At 37.9% G+C, this 25,843-nt stretch overlaps 3 protein-coding genes and 1 long non-coding RNA gene across 4 annotated transcripts; 3 read left to right on the top strand and 1 right to left on the bottom strand.

The window, feature by feature from the left end:
* The first annotated feature begins 2,916 nt into the window (after window positions 1-2,916).
* Window positions 2,917-5,259, top strand: LOC111336476 (contactin-associated protein-like 2). The gene is made up of 3 exons (XM_022942579.2): window positions 2,917-3,376; window positions 3,468-3,585; window positions 4,009-5,259. The coding sequence occupies exons 1-3, from the start codon at window positions 3,032-3,034 to the stop codon at window positions 4,614-4,616; spliced, it is 1,071 nt and encodes a 356-aa protein (XP_022798314.2). The 5' UTR covers window positions 2,917-3,031; the 3' UTR covers window positions 4,617-5,259.
* Window positions 5,260-8,400: 3,141 nt separating this feature from the next.
* Window positions 8,401-12,799, bottom strand: LOC111336475 (short coiled-coil protein B). The gene is made up of 6 exons (XM_022942578.2): window positions 12,618-12,799; window positions 11,628-11,699; window positions 10,526-10,609; window positions 9,493-9,554; window positions 9,235-9,311; window positions 8,401-8,791 (listed from the first exon to the last, which is right to left on the bottom strand). Exons 1-6 carry the CDS (start codon window positions 12,697-12,699, stop codon window positions 8,740-8,742), a joined length of 429 nt encoding a protein of 142 aa, XP_022798313.1. The 5' UTR covers window positions 12,700-12,799; the 3' UTR covers window positions 8,401-8,739.
* Window positions 12,800-12,801: 2 nt separating this feature from the next.
* LOC111336474 (metallo-beta-lactamase domain-containing protein 1) lies at window positions 12,802-17,176 on the top strand. Its single transcript, XM_022942577.2, has one exon. It carries the CDS (start codon window positions 12,885-12,887, stop codon window positions 13,503-13,505), a length of 621 nt encoding a protein of 206 aa, XP_022798312.1. The 5' UTR covers window positions 12,802-12,884; the 3' UTR covers window positions 13,506-17,176.
* A 714-nt stretch (window positions 17,177-17,890) lies between these two features.
* On the top strand, window positions 17,891-21,016 carry LOC148722924 (uncharacterized). Its single transcript, XR_015991473.1, has 2 exons — window positions 17,891-19,807; window positions 20,716-21,016. It is a non-coding gene; the product is annotated as an uncharacterized LOC148722924 (long non-coding RNA).
* The last annotated feature ends 4,827 nt before the right edge of the window (window positions 21,017-25,843 follow it).

Genomic DNA, 25,843 nt, shown 5'->3' with positions numbered 1-25,843 from the left:
GTTTCAAAGTTATGACACCCTATCCGCTTATAAAAGTGAAAAAAGTAAAAAAATATATATCCTCAGTAAAAAATTATATCATGACATCTATAAATACTATCACAGTTTAACTCTCAAGTGTCATTTATTTAGTCACATAAAATCTAGGACCCATGGCAAGAAAAAAACTTCCCACAAAATGGTAGTGAGCTAATGATATACCATATGTACTGACCAAGAACCCGTTGAGTTTTCGTAAAAATTGAAAGGACACGAAATTGACTTGTATGTACCAATAGCTTGAAAGGCTGACAAGACACATGATAAAGAAAGAGGGATTCTAGATGTTTCATGCAAGAACGCAACAAAGAAAGAATTAATTGCTTTATAAACAAAAATTACACTTGATGTCATGTTATTCGGAATCTTCATATTGCAAATGTTTTTACTAATCGATTTTTTTTGTGTGTCATTAGTATCGAGAAGTTCTCTCAGTAACATATGTTTCAAAAGTCAAAAGAAGGCTTTTCGTTTTGGCTCATGTATTTGTAGTCGAAGAGAGGAAACTAGCGTTTTTACGAGCCAATAGGGACCTTAAGCAAACCACGACGGCGACGGCAACGAGGACTTGGCAAAACAAAATATCTAATTGGCAAAAACAATAGCTCAGTACGTGCGTTTTAAAACTTTGTACAAAAACTTTGTACAAAAAATGGGAAAATATCTGCGAGCCAAAGGGTGAAAACAAGCCATTTCCATACTGAGAATAATCAGGTGAATTGTGCAAATTTGTAAATTGGTATGGCTTGAAATTCGCCGTAGGACCAGGTAAAACGTGTGTCGAGAAAACCTGTGACTAAAATATTGAACCGATAGCTAGCTGTGCACACGTGTTGTCTTTGCAGCGAAAATCCAAATTTTTGCTAGTATTTCAGATTTCATCGACGTTGCGACAGAAGAAAAACAAAATTGTTATTTCAAGGCGATAAGACGAGATATGGCCTGCCTCGAGGCAGGACATCGGCTTTTGTTATCTTTAGGTCCTTCGGACATAGTTATGTCTGGTTGCAACAAAAGGGTCGCACTTGTCGCAAGCACGCGATGACAGATTTTATGTCCAGTGTAAACACCAAAAGCGTAAGTGCGACCCCTGCCTTCCTTAGCCTTCCTATCTAAAACAACAACAGGAAATTACCAAAATTTGCGCCGTCTGCGAACGGAAACCGCGACGGCAAATTATCAGTTTAATTTCCATTCGAAACTCAACACTTCTTTAATACAAATGAATAAAGGCTGATAGTTTCGAAAGAAACTGTTTGGGGCTGCGTCGGTGGGAGTAACGAAATAATTTGGATATCAACTATGCGGAGGCTGATATGGCTCAGCTGGCGAGCCTAACGTTTCGAAACGTCAGCTTTTGTAATCGTTACGGTGGCCAATTTACCATTTCAACTTCGTTGATATATCCAAATTGCTTCTTTTATACTTTATGCTGAAGTTGAGTTGTGGCGCCGTATGAGACAGTAAATACATGCAAATTTAATTTATTTTTTAATCGAATTCTTCCTTGGAGTTGCCGTCCTGACTACTTAAGGTCCCTATTGACATTCTGATAACTTATAGAACATGTTACACACTTAGTATTTAGATCACGGAAGATTCAGGAAAGCTCTCGTAAACAGACATATTGTCCCATAGAGTTGGCATGAAGTACCTACTCAGCTTAAAATCGAGTAAAGAACCTGAATTGCTGAACCTGAAAAGTTAAAGGGAACTTTTTAACTTAAAAAAAAACGTTAACAACTCCTCTTCTTCTCTTATCCAACGTTTTACAATGTTTTATAAGTCTTGAAGATGAGATACCAAAAATCATTTGGGTTAGAAAAAATGTTGAACACAGCATGTTATGCTCAGATGGTCTGAAGATAAAAACATATGCAAGTCCTTTAATTATTTAACGCCAAGAGCAGGAAAGATCCGTGGGAGTGCCTCGAGCAACTTTAGCTTCTCACGTTTTCTGAGCCAATTAATCTTCTGTTTTTAAAATTTTCGACGGAGTAGTTTTTAAATCAATGCAGGGATCGATTCCCTTTGTGAAGAAGCTACATTGCGTGCATACACGTCATTAGTACATTAACAAAATAGAGTAGACTCGCGCCAATGTAAAGGCTGCAATACTTGTTTACGAGAACAATGTTGGTACAAACAAAGTACTATCAGCAGTTAACTATAATAGTCATAATGATCAGCCATTTTAATGCAGACATTTTAAGGTTCTGGCGCGCTGCATACAAAATAACCAGGGCAAAGAGTATTGAATAAAAACAGTGCCTTACGTTGGTATCACCTGAGAGACTCAAGAATTATAGAAACGAACAGATCCCTGAACGGCACACTACAACAAAATGTGGCAGTTTCCACGTATGACGTGACCCATTCGAGTCAATTGAGTCAAAACGTGTTTTGCATAAATGAATTATCAGTCATTTTGTAAAATGGTTTAAGACGACTGAGAAGTTTTTTAATTTTGACAATGGACGGGATCGATGCCCTTATTAATATTGTTTTCAAAAACATTTCTTTCGGCAGCTTTACACACAGCCATATACAGGGGTCTCACTGCGTTTATAATTGGCTCAGTTCATTCTTCATAAGAAAGAACTCTTCAGACAGAGACTGCTAACTATCACATCAACTCTAAAATCCATAGTTTCATGCTGTTATTAGAAATTCAAAAATGTCCCAGGCCTTTTGGAACTCATGGCGATCAAACGCCTAGTCTTCACGGCGCAAGAAAAACTGGAATATCCGAAGGCTCACTTCCTACTCGGCTCATGGAGATGAGTGAGAAGAAGTTTAAAAAAAAAAAAAAAAAAAAAACAGACAACTCGACCCATAAGTTGCACCTGCTTTTCCTCCTCCCTAGATAATTTCCAAACCAGATAATTATCCCTCGGAACAATATATTGTAAATATCTTTCGTTTACTGATTTAAGCTCTGCTGTAAGCTGAAGGAACTCATTCAGGTGTTGACAGTCCGACGATCGCTATCATGCATCTTCTGCCACTCATGATATTTTTTCCTTCGCTGCTTAACTTGATGCTTGCAATGCAGAACAGGGCTCTCTATCGATATCCAACAGGCCATATGTCTTTTGGTAACTTTAAGTATGATCCCTTCTATTATCTGTGGGAAGAAAAACTTACATCGTCCATGGTAAAAGGTCAGTTTCCCTGCGTTTTCCTTTGTGTCAGTGATCCAAAGTGTTATTCGTTTAACATGGCTGCTAATCCTGACTCCAGTGGTCTTTATCTTTGTGAGTTGTTGGTCACTGACAAGTACAGAGCAACAGGAAAGTTCTCTGCAAATGCCACATTCCATCATTTCAGTCCTTTGGTAAGCTCTCTTTATATATTTGGTGTTAAAACGTTTTTATATTAAAAAAGAAAAAAAAAACATTTACGGATCGTTCTTGGTCTCTTTTCAGTCTCCATGTGAAGGCGCTCGTTGTAAGAACGGTACTGTCTGTGTTCCTGAATATGTATCGAACTCCTATCGCTGTGAGTGTAAGCCTGGATTCTGTGGGACTCAATGCAAACAAGGAGGTATAAAATGCATTGTATTTTCTTGTTCCTTTTTCTTCAGAATTTGGAATTTACATTTGTAGCAAGATTAGCTTCAAATTTTGTGGAATTGGCCAATTTCACTCAACGATCGGTTCATGTGTTAACAAGCGCTCACAGCTCTAGCGTTTTGAGACCTTTAGATACCTTTATATCCTGACAAACATACAGCTGAAGCGAACGAGCATTTTTAACGCAGAAGTCTGCTACGTTTCAGTGTGTACTATGCACTAAGGACATTCGCGCTATAATGCCTAGATTCACTGACCTCGTTCCTATTTTCCCAAATAAATGAAATGCAATCTACTTCTTTATTTTACTTTTCTCCGTGATTTTAATCCTATGATAATAATACATAAAAAAGATATACTTACAGTATTTTTTTTCTTTTTCTTTGCTTTTAAGGAGATAAAACCTGCAGCCAGATCAAACTTTGTAATCTCCCAAGTGGCTCTTACGTCATCGACCCTGACGGAGAGGGTGGGGCGAGACCTTTCAAAGTCTACTGTAACATGACTGACAAGAACAGTGTTGGAGTGACAGTTGTCAGTCACGGCAGTGAAAGTAGGATGAAGGTGAAAGGATTTAGTGGGCGAGGCAGCTATTCTCGCTCCATCAACTATGCGGAGGCTGATATGGCTCAGCTGGCGAGCCTAACAGCTTCATCAGCTCATCGTGAGCAGTTTATAAAGTACGAGTGTTTAGGCTCAGTGCTCCTCAACAATGGTGACATGTACGGCTGGTGGGTGTCACGTGATGGTGAGAAGATGACGTATTGGGGAGGAGTTGATTCCGTTGATTACAAATGCGCATGCGGCTTGAATAATTCGTGCGCAGACACTAATTACGGATGCAACTGTGACCTAGAAGACGGAACATGGCGAGAAGACAGTGGCTTCCTTACAAACAAATCCAAACTTCCCGTGAAACAATTGAGGTTCGGGGATGCCCGATATTATTCTGATAAAGGATACCACACACTTGGAAAGCTCAGGTGTTTTGGACTCATCTGAAACTCCTCTTTTTTTTTTTTTTTTTTTTTTAAGTGCACAGTAACTGTACACGCGCTATTTGTAGACGAGGTCGATACTGTAACCCAACAAGGTGTCTATAAGTGTGCTTTTTGCAGTTCATTTTTAAGGAACGAAATCTATTAACTAATTCAATATAGAGAGGAAAACGCTCTAATATCGCATGCGTAGTAGAACATAGTGTACATCCTATGGGTACCGAAGGCTCTTTCGTCCACCTAGCACCTATAGAAGGAAAGAAGAGGAAGAAAAAGGAAAAGAAGTAGAGGAAGAGGAGGAGGAGGAAAAAGAAGAAACACGAAATGACGAGTTCATCCCTTCACCTGAAAAGATTTTTTTGCTTTCCACCGTTATCACGCAATGGTTGGTCAAGCAGAGTTAAAAAAATGGAAAACTTTGTATTGTATTTGCAACCTTCCAGCCTTTAACACCATAAGATTTAAATGCAATTCCCTCGTGGAAATGCGGGAAAAAAAAAAAAACAAAACAAAAACAAAACAAGAAGCGATATGCAATCCTGAATTTTAACTTTATCGTTCTAGTTTACAAATCAAAATGTACTAAGTTTTAAAATGCACGCGCTGAGCTATTGTTCTGCCAATTAAATCTTTTGTTTTTCCACGTCCTCGTTGCCGTCGCCGTCGTGGTTTGCTTAAGGTCCCTAATAGTTCTAACTGATGACGAGGCCTTGTCTAGTTTATTGGAAATGCAGACTCTTATACCGCAGAACCTTGTAAAAAAAAAAAAAAAAAGGCCACTACAAAGACAAGAAGAGAAATAATACAGGATCTCCTTTTAAATGACCCTCGAAGTAAAAAACCAACAAGTCTGGACTCTAGAAAATTCGAAAAAAAAAAAGGAGGACAAGCACCAGGATGCCGGTCTTGTAGAAAAATACAAAATGAAGATGAAGTTAGCGTCACCTTTAAAGGACTTTATGTCCCTTATGAACAGAATTTCGTTACAGAAACAATGTTTTATTTTTGTCCGAAGCAACAATGCATAAACAAGATACCACATTAGTTCAATTTAAAAGAGTAAAATATAGATTGGATTGGGTTGGATTGGACTGGATTGGATTAGTAAAATATGGATTGGATTGGGTTGGGTTGGATTAGTAAAATATGGATTGGATTGGATTGGATTAGTAAAACATGGATTAGTAAAACATGGATTAGTAAAACACGTCTAAGGAATGTTGTTTTTGATTGAAACCGCCTGCGGGTGGGCAAAGGCAACATCAGTATTTGAATGAAACTGTCTATTTTGTGCGAAATAATTTGGTTGAAAAGTAAGAGTAAAAAGTAAGATAAAATACTACCAAAAGTAAGATAAAAAGTAACTCCCCTTGTTTAGCGATCATTTTACTAATCCATGTTTTACCAATCCACTCTAATCCATGTTTTACTAATCCAATCCAACCAAATCCAATCCATGTTTTACTAATCCAATCCAATCTATATTTTACTAATCCAATCTAATCCATATTTTACTAATCCAATTCAACCCAATCCAATCCATATTTTACTGGATGCTGCGTAAACCTTGGCAAAATCGACTAAATAAAGAAAACCGTGATAAACTTGTCGATCATTTTTAGTAAACGTTAACACCAGTGTGGTGGTAGTTGAACTGATTTCAGTTTACCAAATGATTGCAGTGATTGTCTTTTGTTACGAAACTCGCGAAGTTTACAATTTCAGACAAATTAAGATGAATCTTGGTAACTGAAGTTTGAATCCATACGAAATTTAAATGGGTTTAAAGTTTCGAGATCTCGAAACTTCAGACCCCTTGAAAACCCATTCTTCTTGCCGTTCTCGTTGTTGTTTTTTAAAAAAAAAAATATTAGGAAACCTTCAGTACCTGTCTCCAATTATAAATGCGCGATTGTTGCGTGACTTGACACAAGGGGTTAGTCACGATAGTTATCGCAAATAAATATTCATTCATGTAGAACTGCGTTTATAATTTCAATCCTTTTTCAAGGGGTCAAGGGGTCTGAAGTTTTTAGGTCTGAAGTTTCGAGACACCCGTATTTCGCCATTTACCTTCGAACTCATAGCAATGCGCATGAATAAGGGGTAACATGCAAGAACTATAACTAACCAGTAGCCGGGATATGCCTAGGCATTCGGAAAACGCATGGAACACGCCGGAAGATAGTAAAACGCTGCGTATTCACAAGCCGAAAAAATAGTGAAGTACCACGAAATTATACACGATTCCATTGTGGTTTCTCAGGGGATCATTGGCCGCAAACGCCTGAGAAAGCTTTCTGACCTCTCGGTTTACTGCAAGGCTGTTATTTTCCCAATCTGCATGAAGCACTGAGAAAGCTTTCTGACCTCTCATAAATGTAAGATTCAAAGCTGCAAAAGTAAGGTTTAGTCAAATTTTAGAATACTCCGTGCACTGCATAATCTTAGCGAAGGAAGTCAACGAAGGAAACGGTTACTCTGGGCCGTCTAGGATCACGTTGTTGTCGTGTACGGTTACTCAAGCGTCACGTTTTAGTCGCTTGCGGTTTTTTGTCAGCACAGTTTATTTCCCAACTGTCACTTTCCCCGCAAATAAAACAATGGTAAAGGAATGTTGTTTTTGATTGAAACCGCCTGCGGGTGGGCAAAGGCAACATCAGTATTTGAATGAAACTGTCTATTTTGTGCGAAATAATTTGGTTGAAAAGTAAGAGTAAAAAGTAAGATAAAATACTACCAAAAGTAAGATAAAATGTAACTCGCCTTGTTCAGCGTTCATTTTACCAATCCATGTTTTACTAATCCAATCCAATCTATATTTTACTAGTCCAATCCAATCTATATTTTACTAATCCAATCCAATCCATGTTTTACTAACCCAATCCAATCTATGTTTTACTAATCCAATCTAATCCATGTTTTACTAATCCAATCCAATCCAATTAAATCCAATCCAACCCAATCCAATCCATGTTTTACTAGATGCCAATTTAAAACCACCGGATAGAATAAGAGCTGACAGTTCATTTACTGACATCACAATAGCAGCTTTCAAAGATAATGGTTTACCAATTTGCAATTCTTCTGACTGATAATTAAATCTTGAGATCAATGTATTTGAATTTTTTCTTCTTGCTTTTTCTTCTTGCAAACAAGAATATTCTTTTGTAACGAAAAAAAATTAACAGTTACAAAATTTAAGCAACTACAGTTTGAAATTTGTCATTAGCTAATTCCTTGTCATCAGGTCAAAATAAAAAAGTTCATTTTTTACGATTAAAGTTCTATTTTTGGACCCACGAAAATTTTCTGGACCCGTGACATTTTACCCACGACCCATAACAATTAGACAATCTCATTCATGTGTTCAGCAGATATCTATCACATAGCCTTTGTGGATGAGCGAGTGTAAAAGGTGAGCTAACAATTTTGGATCATTCCGAGTCTAAGAACAGTAGGAACTGACCAAGTCAACACAGGATCGAACTCGAGAACTTGTGCATGAGAAAACTACATATTTTCCATAAGAGATGGCTTAATAAGACTCAGACGATACCTTCCGCCAAAGCACAAACTCAGTAAAAACTACTGAGAAAACGAGCAGCCCCATAAGGGCACCGACCTAGCTGCATCTAAGATTTTCAGAGTGAGATTTGAATCTCAGATTTTTTATCATGGAATCGTAGTAAGATCAAGATCTTTGCGGTCTGTAGATGAAATAACAATAGATTAAGTTCGTATTATTGCCACAAACGTAAACAAAATAATTCCTTGCTTCAACGGTGTCTTGAGGAACAGATAAAGGACATTTTTTTTTCAATACAAGCATTTGTACTTAGATACTAGATACATAAAATGTAGCCCAGATAACTTATTGCAACAGATTTGCATTTCAAAATTGCCACGTGACACCCTGTGAAAGTCAAAAAAGTAAAAAATATATTATTCTCAAAGAAAAATTATAATACCATGACATGTTTAAATATTATCACTATTTAATGCTTAACTTTCATTTCTTTGGTCACATAAAATCTAGGATCCATGGCAAGAAAAAATTGCTCACAAAATGACATTGAGCCAATGATATACCATATATACAAAAAGAATTCTTTTATATGTTGACTTCAATATATTGTCTTGTCTCCTTTCTTTCCTCCTGGTTTGGAAGGGTTTTGCCTGAGAAGGAAGAATTACTGACTTTAACTCTAATAAAGGACATATTATAATTCTGATGATCACTTGCCTTCATAACAACATACAAATACAGATAATATAAAGTCCTACAAGCACTGAAAAGTCAGTTTTTCATGTATATAATCCCATTTGTTTCTTGTGTAAGACAGTACTCCAATTTTTCTAGTTTCATATTTTTGACTGAAATGGAACTGGTCTTGCAGTTTATGACCTACACTTTATAACCATTTATCACTGATTTCTGATCCAAAATTATTGTCCTATCTTCAACAGTGTAGACTCAATACATTTGTTTGAAATACTGTACATTAAGAAGATTGTTGGCCTTATAAAAATAATCTAGTTGCCTCTTCTAACCATCCATTTGCTGAATCATACTTATCTATTTGTATAATAAATTAACATCAATTACCCTAATAAAATACCTTTTCTTGCTGTCAGGGTTAGCTGGCTGAAACACACTTGAGGCTGACATCAAATTTTCAATGTACTGTCCAAGTACCTGTTAAATTTTAGTAAAATTTAAAGGGACATAACAATGCCATTTAAGTACCAAGATTGAATGGCTGACAAGAAATGCAATAAAGAGCTCTAGACAGATTTTAGATCTTTCATGTGAGAACCTAATTGAATTGCTTTGTAAACAAACAATATGCTTGACACTATGTTAAATCTAGTCATACCTGGTTTTCTGATTTAAGCTTTAGGTTTTCATCCTTTACAGCATCTACTCTCTGGGATAAATCTGAAACCAATTCAAGTAGAAACAAAAGAAATCCATATCTGTTTCAAATATTCAGTAAAACCCCAGGTTTTTTAACAGTTAATCACAGACGGAACTCTATGGGGCCTTGGCCACAAGGAGATGCTCACTTTTACTGCATCCTTTAGAAACTTAATTTGTTACAGGAGCACAACTTAAACTTTTACACCTTAACACCAGTATCCATTTTCTCCATACTGTTCTCTACACATTTCCTAAGGTGCTGACAAGGAGAATTTGTTCAACAATCAAGAGCTTTATTCTCATGACCTTGTGTCATTCAGGGATGATATAATAATTGTACAAACTGAGAAATTAGAGGCTAATCAGTCTTAATCCTTTAAATCCCAAGATCTGATGATGAACTCTCCCCTCTAGCTGCTACATATTTCCTTGTAACTTGGTTACAAGAATTTAATGTTCAATCAAGGTGACAACTTCTACCTGATAAGTTTGAGTATTCTCATTACCTGTTTGCTGGATCATGTGTGGATATTATGGGGAGAAGTTACATCTTAATCACTTCTGGAAGTTTAGGGGTTATGAGCGAAAGGCTTACAAGATTGTGTTACTGCTAAAGTACACATGTACATATACAGTTTTTACTGTAACTACATACTGCACACTAAACATCACAGGGGATCTTACAATCTTGACTGTGATTACTACTAATAGTAACAGTGACCACTACCCTAATACCCAATATAAATCTCATTTTCCGACATAATCTTTAAAAGGGTATTTGTGCATCTAATTTTCTCATTAAATAACTGACTCATGATAACCTAATATTTTTCACTATGTACAGTGTTTTTGCGGTGAGGGAACTCCTATGCACATTTCAAGAGTTTCCAATCAAAACAGAGAAAGCTCTAAACAGCTCTTGATTAGGTCAGCATGTCTCTCTTCTGAAACACTCAACAAAAATACAAATGCATGTTACTGAAACTCACCATCCAGTGTGTTTTGAAGCTCAAGTACTTGACTAATAAGTCGCTTTTTCTCATCTGCTTCATTTTCTTCCTCTGTTACATCATCTAGAAAGAAAATTTAAGTAATGCCTGTGTAAGTGACTTTATTACACGACTCGCGCAGTCAGAGGGCCAACAACTAAAATCAACCAATCAAAATGCTCTATAGCCGGTCAATATTCTCTAGTATTGGACTGGGCACTGTCCCAAATAGTCCCGAATGATACCGCACTTGTGTCCCTTTGAACTTCAGTCGTATAATAAATCTCTTATTAACCAAGCTTGCTCGGGACCGTACTGGAAGAATATCGGCCCTTGGTCTTTTTTGTATGGACCTCGCTGCGCTTGGTCCGTACTGTCAAGACCTTGAGCCGATATTCTCCCAGTACAGCCCTCGCGCTTGGTTAATAAGATATATGTACTCAATCAAATAGCAAAAGAAAAAACAAAAACTACACTCTGGAAGGTCTATCCAAGTCTATCAAAGTCACTTCTAACTAACTGAATAATGTAATGTAGAATTTTTGACCCTTTTAAACTGTTAGAGTGTTCAGCATCTAATGTCTCTTTACAGTAATAAAGCTGAATCATTGAAAAAGATCTTGAAATTAAAGAAAATGATCCCCCACCAAAGAAGCTTTGATTGTTAAAAAAATTCTCCTTGATATTACCAAAGGAAATGTATAGAGATGAGTACAGAGAATATGGATGTTAATGTTGGGGTGTAAAAGTTGAAAATGAAAGGGTTTTCAGATTTGAAAAGAATGCCAAAGCTGGGATGGATCCAGGAGTGGTTCGAGTGGTTCTGTCACACCCCTTAAATTTCCCTCAAAATGCTGGAATTCACATTTCTGTAGACCTAATTTTCAAAATCTCCTGGGGAAGCAGGCCCTTGGACAATTCTCCAAACGCCCCTTGACTAAATCCTGGATGTGCCCAGGCTGCAAACTTGAGGGGAAAGTAAAACACTGAGATAGAACTTTGAGGCAGCACCTGTACCCTTGGAGGAAAATTAAGGCAGACAATTAAAGCTCACAATTTCCAAAGCTATTCAAAGATATTTAACCGTAAAGTCAACTTTTACCTTGCAAAGCACCGCCTTCTCTTCCTGCCTTGGAAGTATAGCTTTGTTGGTTTGGATAAAGACCACTTGTCCCTAATCAAAGAGGAACAAAAAGAAATGCAGATTCATGATAATTATTAAAATTATTGAATAAAAAAAAATATGCAGTAACTTATGTCACATTCTTGCAAAATGCTTGTGATCACAATCTTAACATACTGGTATGAACACGTTTTAAAATGAACTACACACAAAAGAAAAAGGTCGATCATGCTTCCCTTGATCTACACGTACTACACCCAATTCCTGCAACGTATTCACAAGGAAATGTGCGGCAGCTAAAGGGGAGAAACAACAATCAGATCTTGGGTTAAACACCTAAATTCCACAGAGCGAAAAACACTGAAAGAGTTAAGATGAGTCATGCTGGAGAGCACTATCCAACAATTCTTGTTTAGCCTCAGAATCATTCCTCTCAACCAGTGTTCAACGAGACAAACCCTGAACTGCCCTTGAAACTCGAAAATATCTCATACGAGTCTTGCTTAAGGTAACCTTTACGGTGTATAAAGTTTATAGAAGGCTAGACATAACAGAACACCCGCATTTAAAATATTTATCTGTATACAATGAATCAAAACATTATAAAGGTGATGACTACTGTAGTTAAAGCTATTTTCCACCCTTTTCTCCCTTATCGTCGATTAATCGATGATTTTCCCTGATTAATAATGATACAAAAATAAAAAATAATTCGGGAAGACAAAATTAATCACTCGTGTAAAGGGAACAGATCGATACACAACAATTGGGCTACTTGTAAGACTGAGACCATTTTCGATTCGTGAATCAAGAAGTATAGTCTTCGATTAAACCGTTAACACGCCGAAATATTTAATTATTTGTAAAGCAAGCGAACTTTTCCATAAAATCCTTGATGAAAGGATAAAAGGTTAGTTATACAAGAAGCTCAAAAAATCATCTCAACTTCGTTCAAGTGGACATACTAACCGAGTGATGTCTCATCATCAGATGACAACGGAATTGAAACCATCTTGGCCTCCCCTTTGCCTTCTTGCTCATTACCTGACATAGTGGTGAAAATTCATGAAATTTCGCACTTAAAACCAGCAACACCTTCACAGAAAGCAGAATTTCATCGTCCTTTCATCGGAAAACGACAATGTGCGCCCGTAGTTCAATTAGTAAGCGGTTTTCAAAACATTAGTCACCAGTCTTTTTCTTTCCGTAAAACTTCCTACTTTCACTTCCTCTAAAATGGTGGAAAGAGTTACACCGTATAAAGTTTCTATTTTGCTCGACGGTTATGGCTACACAGACGAAGACAACAGGTATAGAGCTGATGGAACAAGTACGTTAATCACCGGGCCTAATATAACAATAATCGTTGACACGGGAAGCCCGAGGGATAAACAGCGTCTTCTTGATAAACTGAAGCAATTCGGCCTTGCCCCCGAAGATGTTAACTTTGTAGTCTGCACTCACGGCCATGTAGATCACGTTGGAAATTTAAACCTGTTCCCGAATGCTGTCCAAATGGTTTCTCATGATATATTGCAAGAGCAGGATTATTACGCCGATCTTCCCGAAAATTTCGACAAAGGAACACCGTATTGTATTGATGACGAAACGGTCCAAGTTATTTCTACTCCAGGACATACGTTCTCAGATGTAAGCGTTGTTGTAAGAGACACAGAATATGGAACAGTCATTGTCTGTGGGGATCTATTTGAACATGAAGATGATGAAAGTGTTTGGGAAGAATACAGCGAATGCCCTGAGAAACACAAAAAAAGTAGGGCTAAAGTGTTAGAGATAGCAGACTGGATTATTCCGGGCCATGGGAAAATGTTTAAGGTGAACAAACCGAAACTATGAAGGGCGAAGGTAGCTGACAAGCCGTGGCGGGGGATGGGGGGTACTTTCATATAATACTAAATAGGCTAGTGGAGATGTGCTGCTAGATGGGTTGCATTTTTCATGTCTGGAAAGACAGAACGGGACTTGTTGGAATTGTAAAAATTACATTTGCCCAAAAGTAATTGGCCACAAAATAGTTAGAGCTAGAGACCAGTGGCACATACCCAGAGAAAAATTTTCCCTATGCTCCCCCCACCCTTTGCAGAGGCAAATATAGCTACCAAGCCTGTGAAATTGGTGAAAAAAAGAGGATAAAATCTAAAGAAAGATATTAATCATAAATTGATATAACTAACAGTAGTAGAGAAAAGATGCTTGCCCTGCTTTCTGACTCCCAAGAAATGCATTCTACTTCATTCTGATGTGTAAGATGTGCAAGTGGCTTCAAAACTGTATGCCAAGCATCCAAAAGGGTGCCATTTGAAAGCTTGGGTGGACTCTGGGGATTTATCTTGAAGATGTACTGTTTGCTTGTTTCTACAAGAATAAACAGTTGTTACAACTTATTGCTATGTTGCTGAGGCTTCATTGTTCAAATTTGAGTAGAAAGTATTTTGTAATCCTTCCTTCAACATGTTACTACATCTAAGATTCTCTGATTTTACACCTGTTCACAAAAAATTTGACGATATCAGTGTAGGCTCTCAAATATCACCACACTGTTTTAAGTTTAAATTAAATGAAATTCAGGTTTGCTAGTGATGGAAATAGGAAAGTAGCAGTGATAAATACAGGAATAGCCCTTTTTACAGTTACCGGCGCCATATTGAATGTGTAACCGCGCAAACATGATAGCGAGGTTAGTGTTGAGTCGCGTTGCGAGTTCTAGTGAGGGTTTAGTGAAATGTGGTGGTGCTGTCCTTTTCATCGAGATATTTCGACAATGAACGATACTTTCCCTACGCAGGATATTCCTCCTTCTTCTTCGAAAAGAAGAGGAAGACACTGTGCCGCTTTTTGGTTGTGCTAATAGCTATTATGACACAACAGGCAATCCAACAGGTCTGCATTTCTTCTCGTTTCCGAATGACTTCCAGCAGCGAATCAGATGGTGCAATCTCCTGAATCGCCAGCATGCAAAGGACGGATTCTTCATCACAAAATCAACTTCTTTGTGCTCAGAACATTTCAAAACAGAAGACATGCGAAAAAACGTGGGCAGGTCGCTGGAAATTGGTGAAAGGTTTATAATGTTTGTACGGTTGTTTTGTTGCTTGGATACCAAAAGAAAATGGAGCTTTGATTTTCGGTATTGTAGTGTTTATGCTGGGATTTTTTCTCCTTATTAAAAGGGTGACATTTATATTTCTTTGTACACTGTGGTCTTATACGATATCTGTGAACTGAATGTAAAATTATAAAATTATAATGTAAAATTAAAATGTAAAATTAAAAATTTAATAAAATCATGAGTTTATTATTATATATATGGGCAGAACCATCTCGATTAAACTAGTCAGTACCGAAAAAAACACGGAAAATGCCTGCTTAAAGGGTCCCAGTAGCAACTGTGACAACTCAAGAAGAGTCATTTGAAGTTGAACAGGAATTATTTCACCAAGAAGTTGAAGCAGCTGTGTCAACTGTCAATGCTGCTTCATCTTCACCAGCCCTGCAACAATCAGATGTTCTTAAGCTGCAACGGGAAATAGAGCTACTGCAAGTACAATTAGCTGACTTGAAAGAAAAAATAAGTGAAGTTGAAAATGAGGGGGATATTTATTGGCGTGCCAATTTTCAATTGACAAAATTAAAGATGATGAGTCTGCGGTTCTATTTTATACTGGATTCCCAAACTATGGAGCACTCATAAGCTTCTATAATTTTAATGACCCAGTGCTGGCAAAGATGCAGTACTGGAAAGGAGAGAAATTGTCGAAAGAGAGTCAGCCACACCAAACAGATGATAACAGAAGTAAGCCGGGGCCTTCAAAAAACTGTCATTCTTGGATGAATTTTTGCTCATACTTATGAGACTAAAGGCTGGGTTATTTGTACAAGATCTTGCTGATAGATTTGGGATCAGCAAGAGCCTGGTGTCCAGAATCTGCATTACATGGATTAATCTTAACTATGTGGAACTGAAAGAACCTTTCCCATTTCCAGCACAAGAACTTGTTCACAAAAATATGCTGCAAGAGTTTGCTCAATATGCAACAACTAGGATTATTTTAGACTGTACAGAACTGTTTATTTTTTCTCCTGTGAATAATAATGTTAATTATTGTCAATAAGCTCTTCAAAATGTTATGTTTGAAGAATAGAATTTTGAAGCTCCTTCCCATAAAGACATAGTTTAACTCGCGTTTTATTGTCATGCCAATCACTTCCCTTATTTACACAATGTACAATGGTACCTTATCTTGATTTTACAAGCCCAACATCATCTTTTTTTCCCTGAGTACTAACAACATTAATATTAATATTTCTTAATGTAAGGAAAGATTACACCTAAATCAATTTGAGCATTAAATTTGAGCTGGTGAAGGTGAAGCAGCATTGACAGTTGACACAGGTGCTTTAACTTCTTGGTGAAATAATTCCTGTTCAACTTCAAATGACTCTCCTTCAGTTGTCACAGTTGCTACTGGGACCCTTTTAGCAGGCATTTTCCATAGTTTTTTCGGTACTGACCAGTTAAATCGAGATGGTTCTGCCCATATATATAATAATTAAACTCATCATTTTATAAATTTATAATTTTACATTTTAATTGTACATTACAATTTTATAATTTTACATTCAGTTCACAGATATCGTATAAGACCACAGTACACAAAGAAATATAAATATCACCTTTTTAATAAGGAGAAAAAAATCCCCCCCCCCCCAAAAAAAACAAAAATCCCAACATAAACACTTCAATACCGAAAATCAAAGCAGGCATTTTCTTTCGGTGTCCAAGCAACAAAACAACCGTACAAACATTATAAACCTTTCACCAATTTCCAGCGACCTGCCCACGTTTTTTCGCACGTCTTCTTTTTTGAAATGTTCTGAGCACAAAAAAATTGATTTTGTGATGAAGAATCCGTCCTTTCCATGCTGGCGATTCAGGAGATTGCACCATCTGATTCACTGCTGGAAGTCATTCGGAAACTAGAAGAAATGAAGACCTGTTGGATTGCCTGCTGTGTCATAATAGCTATTAGCACAACCAAAAAGCGGCACAGTGTCTTCCTCTTCCTTTCAAGGAAGAAGGAGGAATATCCTGCGTAGGGAAAGTATCGTTCATTGTCGAAATATCTCGATGAAAAGGACAGAGCACCACCACATTTCACTAAACTCTCACTAGAACTCGCAACGCGACTCAACACTAACCTCGCTATCATGTTTGCGCGGTTACACATTCAATATGGCGCCGGGAACTGTAACAAGGACTATTGCAAGATATGAAAGCAAATTAAATGACAATTTTTTCCCCTCTTTGCCCCAGCAGTAGTTGGTAAATGGGCAGAAGTAAATTGTCATGGGAGTGATAAATTGTCGGGAGTAAACCAATATAGACCTGATTTGTGAATATCTCAGTCTTTACACTGTGGGAAACAGAAAAGTACTGGAACCCATTTGGGTAAATCTTCTTCACATATTTATCCACACTTTATTCATCATTAAAGAAACTTATTGGAGTGCCAGCTTTTAAAGTTTGTGTAGACTTAGTTAATTTTGACTGAGGAGGGGGGCAAGATGAGGAAATATGAGGCTTGAACTTATGATGTACAGACCAAGTGCTGCAAGGTCTGAGCCAAATGTTTTCATGTCTAGTACAACCAAACTTATTCAAGGAGCATTTTATGATACGACTGCCATTCTTTCCCTTTCTTTCTTTCTTCTTTCAGCTGTTATTTCAGCAGGACCGCATGACTTTTCTAGCCCCGCTTGTGCCATCACATACAGCTCTCATTTGAGGATTTTGTTTCATTGCATTTCATTAACCATTTCAATCCCAAGATCTCATTTAATTTAGTAATTCTCTTAATTGTGTACCTTATGAGGTTAAGTAATTTGGAGAATTTGGTATTGGATAAACTAATAATCCCATAATTAGAACTTTTTTGTTTCCCTTGCTTCTCTGATATTTTTTTTGATTGTGTGAGGAGAAATTCTGTCTTTAGTCACTCATGGGAGTTCATGAATTCAGAGTTGTGGTAGGGTGGTAATGTGCAGGTCATGTGAAAATCACCTTATTTCACAGTCGACTTTCATCTTTTCCACAACGTGTCAATTAATCTTTTCTGGGAATATAATATTGACAAACAATTGGTAGGTCATTTTTTTGTGGAAAGCTCACAACAAGATAAGATCGTTTCAAAAACAGTGACACTTAACCACACTTGATTAAAACTGAATTTCAGATGAAAGGTTGGTTTTTGAGATGCATTCATTTATTTTACATCCAAGCTGATATGTTGAACATTTGGAGAAATAGAACCATACAAGAAACAGGTTTTGCAAACTCATCCTTAAAAATTGAGGCAACTCCTTTGCTTGTATAATGTAAGGTGATAGTAAAACCGGAAGTTGCGAATCAAACAGAAAGTGGAATAATTAAAACTTCATTTTATGTTCAACCTTGAATATCAACATAATACAAAATAAACAACAGAATTTTACTCTCGTAATGAAACTATCATGGTAATTGTTCTTTGTACCTACAGCCTGAACACGAGTGAGAATCATCTCTCTACGTAAATTTAACAATCATTCCTTTCAACTGTCGTCTAACCCACAACAGAAGCCATTCACACGGATAAAGAAATACATGGAAATATTAGAAATCAAGAAATCCGTAGATTCATCTACTTTATTGTGGCAGTTCGAAGGTCATAGCGGCGGAAGATGTTTTCCTTGTTACAGCTTGGGTAGAGTTCGTCTTGGAAATTATGATTTGCAGGTACAGTAATCAACTGGAAACAAAGGAAAGTAGAGAATTGAAAGTGGTTGCTGTGTTTCTTCCATGTTCGTGACTTCTTGCACTCTGTTCAAACAAACTACACAACGACCTGGAAACGTCTTGGAAAGAAGGATCAGTCTTTCGGCGATTTTTACACTCCAGAACAAGAACTTAACAACCAGATCGTCCGTGAACCATGTTAGTAGCGGCTGTGTAGGGCAACTTGACGCCGCGTTCCATAAGAAAGTTTTTAAAGTCAGTACACTGTGTACAACATGCAGCAAAGGGTGAAAATATCGCATACAATACCGCAGCTAAAATACCCAGGGGCCAGGCGAGGGCTAGAAGAACAATTAACCACACGAAAGACCAAAGCCATCCGCAATTTGCCGCCATTTTCAATCAAGAAACGAAGTAGTTTTACTTTAACCCTTTCACTCCCATAAGTGCCATATGGCACTCGTCTAGAAATTTGCATATTTTCCCATAAGTGCCATATGGCACTCTGAAACCAAACATATTTTGACCAATCATAACTCGTGATAGATAGGGGAATTAAAGCGTGACCGTAATTCAGCCGATAGCCTTTCTCGCGTGTTGGTGTCAAAATTTGGAATAAGATACCGAAAGAATTCAAAACGTTGTCAAAACATTCCTTTAATAAACAAATTAAAACGTCTTTATTTCAGATACTAAATAATGAAGATTCTTATCTTGATGTTGAAAAGATCTCCTCTAAACTTAAGGACTGCATAATTAAAACAAATTGATCCGATTGCTTTCAGTACTAATGTATTTGCTTCTATACTTTATTGAACAACTATTGATGTATTTGCCAGCTATGCTTCTTTTTATAATTTAACAATATCTTATTATTTAGTTTTTAATTTTCTTTATATATTGTAAATAATGTTTGTTGATGATTGACCCGCCTCGAATAGCAAATTTGCTATCTGCGGGTCGACATAATCTAAATTATTTTGTAAGAAAAAGAAAAAATAAAGTGTAAAGTGTATAGTAGAGGCCCTAAGGTTTCTCTTGATACCAAAAACACAATAGGCTCCCATACAAATTTTATTCACAATTCGCTCGATAAAATCGTCGACAAAATGGAGTCCGATAGCGGCGAGGAAGAGTTTCTTGGGTTTGAAGTTGAGGATGTAGAGAGAGTTCGAGCAGAAATAAATTTTGAAAGAAGTGATGAGTCTGATATGTCAGTTTCGAGTGAGAATGAGAGCGGTTCAGCGAGCGAGAGCGAGAGCGAAAGAGAAGAAGAAACTGATGAAACGGAGTGGACGACCGATGACTCGCCAGTAGTAGTGGTAGTTACTAAAAGTTGGAATCACCTGAAACCACCTGAAACCACCTGAAACCATCTGAAACCATCTGAAACCATCTGAAACCACCAATGAAACCACCTGAAACCATCTGAAATTACCTGAAAATTACATGAAAGCACGCAGACATGAACGCAGACCGTAGACCGCAAACCGCACACCGCAAACCGCACACCTCGAATAGCCACGCCTCGAAAAAGGTCTACACAGTGTGTAATTAGCAGATTTATCTCTCTTCCCTTTGTTATCAAACGAGATCACTGAGTGCGTAAGCGAAACTGCTATGTAAACATTGGAGTTGAATTCTTATTGAACATATCGCAGTTACGACCCTCCACTGTCGAGCCGTACCAGTCTTGCATAGGTTATGTGTGTGCCTTTCGAGTCAGTCGACGTGTGCGCAATCAGTTTTCCTTTGTGTATACAGTGTGTAATTACCAGATTTATCTATCTCTCTTTTGTCATTGATGTTATCAGACGAGATCTCGGAATATCTGTTTTCACGTTAAAGTACTTCTACTATATGAAATCATTTTTGGTACAATCGTACAAAGCAACTCAGGTGTCTCGTTAACACAGACCTCAAAAACGCAGAACGCAGACCGCAGACCGCGCAGCTCGAAAAGCGTGTACACAGTGTGTAATTACAAGATTTATCTCTCTTCCCTTCGTTATCAAACGAGATCTTGGAATGCGTCGCGAAACTGAAACTATTTTCATTGTCAGTGACAGTGAGATAACAGATAAAAATAGACGTAAAGTAGAGTAAATTAGCAATGCAGAAGCTTTGCGTCATGCTGAAAATTAAGATACCGATTTGCGATAATGTTTAATTCACGTGGGTTTAGATGGCTTTTTGAGTGGTTTCAGGTAATTTCAGATCGTAGTTACTAAAAGTTGGAATCACCTGAAACCACCTGAAACCAACTGAAACCACCTGAAACCATCTGAAACCACCTGAAACCACCTGAAACCATCTGAAACCCCCATGGAAACCATCTGAAATTACCTGAAACCACCCAAGACGCCATCTAAACCCACGTGAATTAAACATTATCGCAAATCGGTATCTTAATTTTTAGCATGACGCAAAGCTTCTGTATTGCTAATTTACTCTACTTTACGCCTATTTTTATCTGTTATCTCACTGTCACTGACAATGAAATTAGTTTCAGTTTCGCGACGCATTTCAAGATCTCGTTTGATAACAAAGGGAAGAGAGATAAATCTTGTAATTACACACTGTGTACACGTTTTTCGAGCTGCGCGGTCTGCGGTCTGCGGTCTGCGGTCTGCGTTCTGCGTTTTTGAGGTCTGTGTTAACGAGACACCTGAGTTGCTTTGTACGATTGTACCAAAAATGATTTCATATAGTAGAAGTACTTTAACGTTAAAACAGATATTCCGAGATCTCGTCTGATAACATCAATGACAAAAGAGAGATAGATAAATCTGGTAATTACACACTGTATACACAAAGGAAAACTGATTGCGCACACGTCGACTGACTCGAAAGGCACACACATAACCTATGCAAGACTGGTACGGCTCGACAGTGGAGGGTCGTAACTGCGATATGTTCAATAAGAATTCAACTCCAATGTTTACATAGCAGTTTCGCTTACGCACTCAGTGATCTCGTTTGATAACAAAGGGAAGAGAGATAAATCTGCTAATTACACACTGTGTAGACCTTTTTCGAGGCGTGGCTATTCGAGGTGTGCGGTTTGCGGTGTGCGGTTTGCGGTCTACGGTCTGCGTTCATGTCTGCGTGCTTTCATGTAATTTTCAGGTAATTTCAGATGGTTTCAGGTGGTTTCATTGGTGGTTTCAGATGGTTCCAGATGGTTTCAGATGGTTTCAGGTGGGTTCAGGTGGTTTCAGGTGGTTTCAGGTGATTCCAACTTTTAGTAACTACCAATTTCAGATGGTTTCCATGGGGGTTTCAGATGGTTTCAGGTGGTTTCAGGTGGTTTCAGGTGGTTTCAGATGGTTTCAGGTGGTTTCAGGTGGTTTCAGGTGGTTTCAGGTGATTCCAACTTTTAGTAACTACGGTTCCCGAATTTAGTGAAAGAACGGGAGCAACTTGGAGAGTTCCTGAGGATGGTTTTGCCCTTGATTTCTTTTTGCTGATGTTCGAAGAAGAATTATTCGAACTTCTTGCCAGGGAGACAAACAGGAAAGCAGAGCAAGAGATGCGAACCAAACCAGACCCACAGTGGTATCCTACTTCGGCAGAGGAGATACGTGCGTTTATTGGTGTAAACATCTTATTCGGCATAAAACATCTGCCCGAAGTTCGACTGTACTGATCTCGTAATCCGTTTCTCGGGGTATTAAGCGTTCAGAAAATATTTCCGAGAAATCGTTTTGAAAAGGTACGCAGGTACCTTAAGCTAAATAATCGTGATAACAACTTTCCTCGTGAAGATCGAAGGCACGACAAGTTGTTCAAAGTGCGGCCCTTGTTGGATTCCGTTTCACGCAGCTTTCGCATGAAATATCGGCCTTCGAGATTTCTTTCCATCGACGAAGCGATGGTGAAGTACAAAGGCAGGTTAGGATTTAAACAGTATCTACCTCTCAAGCCTGTGAAGAGGGGTATTGAAGTTTGGGTTCGTGCTGATGCGACAAATGGCTATGTGTGCGAATTTCAAGTTTACACCGGAAAACACGGCAATGAAATCGAACATGGCCTCGGTCATCGAGTCGTTTCTGACCTCGTTCGTTCCCTACACGGGAAAAAATATCACATCTTTTGTGATCATTTCTTTACTTCTGTAAAACTTGCAGAAGATCTTTTGGAAAATGATCTCTACCTTTGTGGAACAACGCGTTCGAATCGAAAGGACTTTCCAAAACAACTCAAGCCAAATGTGGCCGCTGTGAAAGCTCTTCGTCGCGGCGAATCGCTCTTTCGACGAAAAGGCGACGTTGTTGCGACCGTGTGGAAGGACAAAAAATTGGTTTCCTTCATAAGCACACAATGCCAGGTTGGGGGAAACGAGACCGTTTCTCGAAAGCAAAAGGACGGGTCAATTATCCAAGTCCCAACTGTTCCTGTGGTGCAACTCTACAACAAATACATGGGAGGAGTTGACCTCAGCGACCAAAAGCGGCAGTATTATGAGTCCTCTCGTCGCGCAGAAAAGTGGTGGCGTTACTTGCTTTGGTTTAGCATTGATGTGTGTATTGTCAACGCACATATTCTAATGATGGAGGCAGACAATCATCCCGATCTATCACAGCTTCAATTTCGCATTGAACTAATCGAAGGGTTGATTGGCGAGTTTACGGCACGACAGAGAAACACGGCAATCGAAGGAACTGTACAAGCTCATCACTGGCCCGTGCAAATGTCCAAAGGAAGGTGCAAACGATGCCTTAAGAGCAGAAAGAACACTTTTTGTCGAATGGGATGTGAACTGTGCGGGATTCGAATTTGTTTGACGTGTTTTAAGAACCATCATTCCGCAAACCTGTGACCACCAACCGCGCGAAATTCGAATTTGCGAGAACGGGAACTCTGAAACTTGAAATGAAATTACTCGTAAATCCCAGACTTGCCAATTTTTTTTGCATTGTATTTCACTTTGTTATCTTAGAAATTGATATAATATTCTTAATCCTTTAGTATGCTGCTTTTAGTGTTGAATAAATTTGAAATTTTACCAGTATATTTCACAACTTACCTTGAAATGAGGAGGATCACTAAAAATGCAGTTTTGTATCGCAGTTAACTTGTTTGTATAAACTCCAACTGCATTAATTTTATATTGATATGAAAGTTCTTTCTCTATACAATAAACTTTTATTGCATTGCAACTCCTAAAAATGCATAGTTTTCTGGTTATTTTCCTTTGTGTTGAGGTACCCCTAATTTCTCCCCCAAAGCAACCATAATATCCCACACCCCTTGGGCAATTAGAGTGGTTTCCAACAGAACCCTGGTGGGAGTGAAAGGGTTAAAATCTTCAAGAGGCTAGAGTCACAAGGCGTGGAATGTAATATGAAACTGATATTGTAGGGTACACCCACAAAGAAGGCTGGGCCGGCCGTGTTTTGCATACTGTACTTTCACATACAAATATTTAACGACGATTAATGTCACGCCATCTGCTGTCACCTGTTCCTCGGAGTGCTAAGGGAAGATGTGTCTATTTTTTTAGGCCAAAAATTCTTCTGGTTCATCATTTAAAATTCGATAATGCTCAAAACCATCGAAAAGGACAAGGAAGGTAATTGTCTCGCGACGAGAGAGTGATGGTTCGCTGATTTGCGGTAACATCTTGTCAAATGTTTCAGCGTACAGGTTAGGCCGAGTTTACCAAACAAATTTTCCTCGGGTTGAGGGAAAAAGAAAAAATATTTGATCCCAAAGTGAACTAATTATGGTAGAAAGTTCGAGTAAAGTCTTGTGAAGAAGATATCATGTTCGAAGTTTGTAACATCAGCTACCGTAATCGCGTGTCTTATGGGATGACGTCACGTGCGTGGTTGGTAGAGTCACGCAATTTGAGGAAAACTATTCAACGGCTTCGGGCGCCGGATGGAGTCAGAGGAGAAAGTTGAAATGTCATGAGACTAGATAGATAGATAGATAGATAGATAGATAGATAGATAGATAGATAGATAGATAGATAGATAGATAAACTTTATTAACGTGCCAAAGAACCTACTAGTTTGGGAGATATCCCATACTAATGTGGGGACACAAAAAAAAAAAAAAGAATGGATAAACATCATTTACAAAGATTATCTACTTAAGAATAAAATTAAGTCATATCATGCATGAAAAAAAAAATGAAATGAATTAAGAATTACGTAGAGCACAGCCCCCGCAGCCATCATCTAATAGAGAGCTGAGGTCACGCTTACGTATGCGGTTTTTGAAACTAGCTAATGTTGTGGCTGATCTGTCATAAGTTGTCAGTTTACTCCATAATTTAGGTCCTAAATAGCGTAGTGAATATTTGCCTTAAGTTATTGTGTTGTATCTAGGAATAGAAAAGTCGGCCTGTCTTCAATTATAGGAAGAGTTGTGTTTCTGAAAGATATTACAAATATTCAAAGGGCTAAGGTTGCGTTTAACTTTGTACATTAAAATGCATATATCCTGTAAGCGTCTGTTTAATAGCGGAGGTAAATTAGCTTTCTCCAGCAAACGTTCATAGGCAGAGTGTTTATCTTTGAAAACTGCCCTTAGGCCTCTTTCTCGAACTCTCTCTAATCTGCGACTATCCCTAGATTTACAAAAATGCCATCATGTGAGACGGCAGTAGGTTAGATATGTAGATGGCTGCCTTAAAAAGTTGTAATTTTGCATTTGTTGGAATCAAGTTGTAGAGTCTCATAAGCTCACCAGTCCTTTGATTGGCTTTGTTACAGATAGTATTTTTTGTGATTATTAAAATTCAAAATTTGAGTCAATTGTGACTCCGAGAAGTTGGAGTAGCGGTCGTGTTGATTTTCTCTTTGTTTACTAAGATAGCACATTCTTCGATGTTATTTTCAGAGTTATTGTCGCTTCCAATAATTAAGGTTTGGTATTTTTTAAGATTACCAACTAATAGATTAGATTCGTACCAGTTGGTTGCTTTTTCCGCACTGTCTCTAAGTTTGAATGTAGTAGTGGGTAGGTCACGACCTGTATGGTAAAACTTGAGTTTGGATTCCGAGTTTGAACCTCGTTTACTGAAATGTATGGCGTAGATTTGCACTCCTTCCGTCAATAATAATAAAAATAATAATAACAATAATATTATTATTATTATTATTATTATTATTATTATTATTATTATTATTATTATTATTAGACACGACGCAGCACTAAAGGTACTGTTTTACGAACTGTTGTATGATGAGGAATTTATAGACGAGATACCACCCTGGTACTCACCCGACAAGCTGAAGCCCGTGTATGTCAGAATGTTAAAGCTTATTGGGATGTCTCTATATATGCTGATCAACAAGAGGTCAGATGCAATAGCGTGGATGCACGCATTGTAAATCATATGTGCAAGAGAGTTGTGGCGCTGGAAATGAGCTGCCCGTGGGTCAACAAT

Source organism: Stylophora pistillata, chromosome 9 (assembly GCF_964205215.1).
Source record: "Stylophora pistillata chromosome 9, jaStyPist1.2, whole genome shotgun sequence".
Lineage (NCBI taxonomy): Eukaryota > Metazoa > Cnidaria > Anthozoa > Scleractinia > Pocilloporidae > Stylophora > Stylophora pistillata.
This window is presented reverse-complemented; position numbering and strand designations above follow the sequence as displayed.